At 34.6% G+C, this 7,566-nt stretch overlaps 1 protein-coding gene across 1 annotated transcript; it reads left to right on the top strand.

Moving 5' to 3' along the window:
• The first annotated feature begins 3,464 nt into the window (after positions 1-3,464).
• Positions 3,465-4,826, top strand: LOC133724275 (zinc finger protein ZAT3-like). The gene has a single exon (XM_062150968.1). It carries the CDS (start codon positions 3,484-3,486, stop codon positions 4,564-4,566), a length of 1,083 nt encoding a protein of 360 aa, XP_062006952.1. The 5' UTR covers positions 3,465-3,483; the 3' UTR covers positions 4,567-4,826.
• The last annotated feature ends 2,740 nt before the right edge of the window (positions 4,827-7,566 follow it).

The raw sequence follows: 7,566 nt of genomic DNA, 5'->3' as shown, positions 1-7,566 counted from the left end.
CCTAGGTGAACCACTACAAAGTATAAAGTATAAACCTTCATCTCTATGTGATTGTGTGTGATTGTGATTCACCGAATGGTTTCCTTGCCGCCCTGTGAAAATGGTAAAAACCTGCAGAGATGTTCCCCTGGTCAGCAGCTGACCAGGGGAACGAGACCGTAATTTCAAGTGCCACATTTTCTATGGATGCATGTACCTGATTTTCATTTATTTGTTTTTTTGTTAATTATTAACTTCTTAGTATTTGGAGTCAAAAAGTGAAAAGTAAAAACTCAAAATGTTTTTTTTTCCCTTCTCTACAAGAAGTCATGGGATTTGTTCATGTTCGGATAGGATATTAGCATCTTTGCAAAAAAGTAAGGACAAAATCATAGAGCAGTAGATTTCTTGAGATCAACTGCATGCTAAAACCATTGTACACATGCTTCGTTCAAAAATGTCAAAGGAAGCCTGCATTCAATTTTCGATCATATACTATATACAACTTAATTCTAAGCTTTCAATTAGTACTTTCTAAAAAAAAAAAAAAAAAAAGCTTTTGATTAGCAAAATAAGAGTAACGTAATTTTTATGAGAACTGGATGGTAAAGCCATTTTACAAATGCATGGGTCAAATTAGGGCTGTCACTCGGTCGGTTCGAATCGGTTATAGATATTACCAACTTCAAAATCAAAGCTATTACCAACCAAAATTTTCGGTTTTTAATCATAACTACCAAATTCGGTATTTCGGTTTTTGGTATTACCAACTTTAGAACAACAAATTCTTTGTAATTAAAATTAGAACGAACAGAACTAGTTTCTTCAATTTTATAGTCGTAAACTTTGTACTCATCTCCTAATTATAGCTTTCTTTTGTATATATGACATCAGAGTAGTTTGAGTCATTTTCAATAAAACTAGGTTATTTAACCATCTTTGACTAAGTTACTTAAAATACATGTACTATTAATGTAGTATATGTAGTAATGTTCATACTATTATGAAAAATTTTATGTTTATTTCTTAATATACATGTATGTGTATTGAAAACCATAGTATATAAAACTAATATTTAGATAATCGGTAGATTCGGTATTTACCAAAACCAAACCAACTTTTTCGGTAATTTTCGATTTCGCTTTTATCGGTCTCGGTTACCAAAAAAGTCGGTTTACCAAACTTAAAATATCGGTTGGTATTCGGTCAGTTTGGTTATTACCAAACCAAGTGGCAGCCCTAGGTCAAATTGTCAAAAGTTGCACATATATCTTCGTTCAACTTTCATGTATTTTACAATTTAACCTCTATAAATTAATAGTCTTGGGACCCCAAAATATATAGATTTTTTTTTGTTTTTTGTTTTTAAAGAAGCTGAAATAGGACAAACTCCACGTCCTACCCCCAAAAGAGTGTTTCTATTGGGACCTCCAAATCTGCTCAGTTGACCTCACTCTGTTATGAATTATTAAATGACATATATAAGCTCTTATAAAATGACTATTAAGGACAATAATTATACAAAAAAAAATATTATATTTAATTTCTCTAGACTTTCCAATTCAATAATATTATATTGCATTCTTTATTATTTTCCATATCTATTTTCATTTTCCAATTTCACTACATACTCATTAAAACATTTATATACATTTAATAAGAATTAAATCTATAATCAAGATCATGTGACATAAAAATTCCTATCATGAGTATCATCACATAAATTGAACGCATATTGGTGAGGGATAACAAAAGAAATCATATTATGACCTAAAACCCAGTCTATTCATTATATTTACAAAAAAAAAAAAAAAGAGCTAGCAGTAAAAAAAAAATCTAAAAAACTATTAAATAATCATGAGGTACAGAAAATAGAGAAAACAATTAAACATTAAGAAAAATTACTCTTCATTTTATTTTTTGCACATCTACAAGAGAAAAAAAAAGTAAAAAAAAAAAAACAATTCTTTTTTTATTAGAAATTAATTTTTAAAACTCAATACCTTGTGTTTGAGTTTCTTTTTTATTAGATAAGAGATTTATGTAATTTGGTTAAGGAATGAATATGTAATTAATAGTTTGTTTGCAAATTATATGAGTGAGTTTATTTTAGGAACTTGAGTGAGGTTTAGTGAGTAAATTTAGTATTTGAAAATTTGATAAGAGGTGTAAAAAGCAAGGAGGTCAAGTGAGTAAATTTGGAGGTTCCAATAGAAAAACTCCCCCCAAAAATATAAATTGATTTAGCTAATATTAAATAATAAATTAATTAATATTTATTAATTTATCAATTAATTAGTAATTTATTAATTTATCAATTAATTAATAACTTATTTAATTTATTAAAGTATTCTTTATTGTCTTAAATATTGTACATTGTATATAGTTTCTCATTTTACTAACTAACAATTAATTCTATGTATTTATTTAACTAAGTAAAATTTCATGAATCTACTTATTTTTCATAAAATAGACTGTACATTGTTCAATGCACTATATTATTCCATTTTATGAACATTTAATCAAGCAAAAACTGTATTCAAAGTTTATATTATTAACTTATTATTACAGGGCACATATATAAATTTTTTATATATAAATATAGTGACTTATTAATTTAACACGTACGTTATTCTTAAGTTTGGATCAGATAAGAAATTTATTTAACATATCGAGTTTATTAATTTATGGAGTATTGAATTATTGAGGTTCAACTGTATCTAAGCTTTCAAATTAGCAAAAGTAATCCTAATGCTTATTTCCACTAAATGTAAGCAAAAAAACAAAAAAAGAGTGAGTAAGGATGAATTTAAGGTCTAAAGCAACAATTAGGTTGATCTTCAATAGTCGCTAGATATACATAAACCTTCAATATTCATTAGATTCGGTGGCAACAAGGTAGCACATTCGTTTACTGGTCGTAATTAAGCTTCGAAGTGATATGATCATACGACATAATATTAAGTTCTAAAAATTAGTTTATCGTCTCTTGTTTACTGTCTACCAATATTTTAAAATTTTCAATTTTCAATTGCTCATAACTTTTAGCCCGAAGTCATTCTTGAGCATGTAAATTTACTATTTCAAAGCTTTGAGAAGACGAGAAATCCTATCCAATTTTTAAGGTCCACTAACATAGAAAAATATTACACATTGTAGAGGTAAAAAAAGAATAATTAGTACAGTAATTGTATAGTCGGAACCAAAAATGATTAGAACATAGTTTGATGGAACTGGAAATTGGATTAGTGAGGTAGAAAACAGTAATAGAGTAAAACGGAAATGTAAGAAGAAAAATAAATGAAAAAGGAAACAGGATAGTGGATTTGAACTGTAAAGATAGGAACCAGTCGAACCACGATAACTGCCCCACAACTGCCACTTCTGGTTTGAGCCCCAAGTAACCGCCATCGTGCCTCTACAAAACACAAACCCACTCCTACGCTTCGACTTTTTTCCCTTCTCTCTCTCTCTCTGCCCGAAAGTGTTCCACCAAAACCCACAATGCACAATCCCGACCTCGATTTCCGACACCCCACTCCACCGCCACCGCCACCATTACCAACTCAACCCCACCACTACCCAAACGTCGTCGTTTCCCTCCCTACCGCCGTCCCTTTCGCTTCTTCATCTTCTACTTCCTTCAACTTCCCCGAGAGCAACAATGCCCCACAACCCCACCAGCAAAACCCTCGAAAGAAGCGCTCCAAACTGATGAGGCCCGACGCCGACAACCCGGCCAAGCGGCCCAAGTCCGCCAAGAAACCCGATCCGGGAGCCCCCAAGATCACCACGCCCTGCAGCGAGTGCGGCAGGAAGTTCTGGTCATGGAAGGCTCTCTTCGGCCACATGCGCTGCCACCCTGAACGCCACTGGCGAGGAATCCAACCTCCGCCGGATTTCCAACGAGCCGGTTCGCCGCCGAACCCGGTCCTTCCCGACTTGGAGCTCTCAATGAGCGAAGACGACCACGACGCCGCCTCTAGCTTGTTGATTCTTGCCAGCGGCACCGACCAAACTCAACTTCCTGGTACTAGTTCACAAGGCCTTCGAGAAAACGACTCCGGCGGCTGTCGTTTCGAGTGTTCCAGTTGCAAGAAAGTGTTCGGGTCCCACCAGGCCTTGGGAGGCCATAGGGCGAGCCACAAGAACGTGAAGGGTTGTTTCGCGATTACAAAGAGTGATGTGGAGGTGGAAGAGGAGCTTCATCATCATCATCATCTTCAGCATGGTAATGTAGTAATGGCTAGTCGTAGCTGTGGCGTTGATGATAGTAATGTTGATGATGTGATGGAGGAGAATAACAAGATGGTTATGGCGGTGGAGTCGGGGTACCAGTGTAGCATTTGCTGGAGGGTGTTTTCGAGTGGGCAAGCTTTGGGCGGGCACAAGAGGTGTCATTGGGAGAAAGGGGAAGAGGCGTCAGTGGTGATGACACAACTTGGGATCAACAACAACACTAATTCTGGTGGGCTGGACTTGAACTTGCCTGCTGCTGCTGCTGCTCCTGCTCCTGCCACTGAAGATGATCAGTCGTCTTCGTATACGTCGCCAGGCTTGGCTTTGGATTTGAGGTTGGGTCTTTGAATTTGCCTTTGTTGATGCTGACAAATAGACTATTTTGTAGGGTGTGCTAGCTGGCTAGTGTGCTAATTAGGTGATTGTGACTTGGTTAATTCGGTCATTAGGTGACTGGTAGATTCTGTAACTATATTGATATATTGGACTCGGAAAGGATATATATGTGTGTGGTAGTGAACGTGCTGGCTCCGTAATTGGGAGTTAGATTGTGTTTCATATGTAACATACCTGGAAATATATTTCTCATTAGGAATATACTAATAAATACAAAGCTTTGTTCAGTTGCTAGATGTTTTCTCATACGTGAATGTTATGATAGTAGTACAATTAATGTTGTCTGACTTGATGAACTTAAGTAGCCTCGATCGACTTCTTGCTGGTTGAGTGTGTTTCGTCTTACTGCACAGATATGTAGCTAGCTAGCTAGACGAATTTCATTGTCGATCTAGCTTGAAAACTTCTTCTTTACCTTGTTTTAGGATCATCGTAGCCCACAGTCTCTACTTTTTCCCTTATCCGCGGTGTTGATCATTTCTGTTTTGGCTAATCTCATTACCTAGCTTATCATCAACTGAATTACAGTTTTAAGCTTCTGCGATTGTAAGATACAAGCCATGTAGACTTTCAATTGAGTTGTTACTGTTTAGTTAATAATCGATCTGAGGTCTGCGGTGGCATGTGGCTGGTTGATCGATTTGCTAGGACCTAGTTGTTTGAATATATACACAAGAAAAATCTAGTCTGAATAATCAATAGTTGGTCGCATGGTAATTCACTTGTATGTGGGAATAGAATCCATCTCCTTGCATGATACGTTCCAAATGTACATTAATATATTGTTATGGGGCTATCTGATTAATCTTTACGGTTTCAAATTCCATTCCCTTGTGTGGTCGTAAACTCGTAATATGCTACTTTGTTGGTTTAGTAGTCAGTTCATGTCTGACAGTGTCATATAATGGTCTGCAGCTATTTCCATTTATTGAAGTTGAGAATGTGTGGCATTGTTATCTTTGGCTTGGAAGTAAGGTCCTGTTTCCACATTCCAGTGAACAGAAGATAATAAGGTGGGGATGTTAATCAGTCCGTGAATTTAAGTCATGAATCCAGATTAGGGTGTTGTTTACCCCAAATAGCTAACCTCATGCAACAATCTTCTTGCTGGGTTTTGCAAATAGAGCCTTTTATTTGTGAACATAGTGCTTCCTAGAAAAAAAAAAAAAAAAATCTACTGAAACCTAGAACTACATTAGTTTGTAGCTAGTTTTGTTTCTGTTCAGGATGATTATCTGGGAAATTTACCTTCAAATTGCAATGATAGGTGCGCGCGCGCATGTATGTGATTTATGTGACGCGGTCGTGCACGCACATGTATGTGTAATGCGCGGGCTCGCATGAGCACACTATAGATCTATATAATACATTATAACTGTTTTTCCTTGGCCACATCGTTTTAGGACCTTATAGTCGCTCTTGAAAATACAATATGCTTGTGGATAACCGAAGTTTTTGAGTAGGCATATAAAGGCAACTAGATGAAGACACTAAATTAAGGAGCTTAAAGTTAAACATTTCAGGGATACTAATCAAACACCAAGAAGAAGAATTTATGAGGAATTAATTTTGTCAACATTTGTGCATACCACGTACGGATAACCAGTCTAAAGCATATTTGTCTCTAGAAAAACTAACAAGAATTGGTAGTTTAGTGATTTATGTGACGCGCTCGTGCACGCACATGTATGTGTAATGCGCGGGCTCGCATGAGCACACTATAGATCTATATAATACATTATAACTGTTTTTCCTTGGCCACATCGTTTTAGGACCTTATAGTCGCTCTTGAAAATACAATATGCTTGTGGATAACCGAAGTTTTTGAGTAGGCATATAAAGGCAACTAGATGAAGACACTAAATTAAGGAGCTTAAAGTTAAACATTTCAGGGATACTAATCAAACACCAAGAAGAAGAATTTATGAGGAATTAATTTTGTCAACATTTGTGCATACCACGTACGGATAACCAGTCTAAAGCATATTTGTCTCTAGAAAAACTAACAAGAATTGGTAGTTTAAAAAAAAAAAAGAAAAAAAAAAAAGCCTCTTTAGTCCACCCCATCCTTACATATGTAAGTCACTGAGATTTGGTAGTTTCCTTGGGTAGGGGATTTGAAGGTTCCAAGGGACTTCAAGGTGATGGTGGGATTTTAAGGTGAAGGGATTATGGGATGATGGGATCTTGAAGTGAAGGGATATAAGTGGTGGATTATATAAATGACTAGCTTGTTTGGATAATTTTTTTGAGTGAAGGGATTTAATTATGGGATATTGCAAATATTTTTGTTTTTGACAAAATTAATCTTCTTTTCTATTTTGCTATGAAACTACTTAGGTGAATTGCATTTTTTATTTAGTTAAAAATGTAAAGACAAAACATTTTGTGGTCCACCAATCTTTACTACTATAAATGGAGGCCCTCTTTTGGTATCAAAGGACTTTACCAAATTTTAAAGTACCTATAATACCCTTCAATAACATAATTATCAAATTAAGTTAATAGAATATAAATAGATAAAAGTGTAAAAATGTAATTAGTCAAATTATCATTATTTTATGTCTAAAAAATAAATAACAACTATTCTTTTTAGTCGATCTATTTTCCATTAATATCATAAGGGGAAATCACATATATACATATGTGTGTGTGTGTATATTTTTTATTCTTCTCTCTCTTTATATATATATATATATATATATATATATATATATATAAAGAGAGAGAAGAATAAAAAATATACACACACACACACATATATACATATGTATAAAAGAGAGAGAGAGAAGAATAAAAAAAAAACAAAAAAAAATAAGTGAGGGGTAAAATGGTAATTTTGGATCAAATTGTGTGAAATTTGAATGTTTGGGGAGTTTTCTGTTAAAATTGAAATAACAGGGACTGAATTGTCGACGCACCAAAAGTTAAAGGGGGGACCAGTAATTTTCC

Source organism: Rosa rugosa, unplaced genomic scaffold (genome assembly GCF_958449725.1).
Source record: "Rosa rugosa unplaced genomic scaffold, drRosRugo1.1 SCAFFOLD_194, whole genome shotgun sequence".
Classification (NCBI taxonomy): Eukaryota; Viridiplantae; Streptophyta; class Magnoliopsida; order Rosales; family Rosaceae; genus Rosa; species Rosa rugosa.
Note: the sequence above shows the minus strand (reverse complement) of the source record. Positions and strands in the feature narration are given on the sequence as shown.

What these genes read in the sequence shown, in the direction of transcription:
- LOC133724275 (XM_062150968.1), top strand. Translation starts at nt 3,484, where the DNA reads ATGCACAATCCCGACCTCGATTTCCGACACCCCACTCCACCGCCACCG.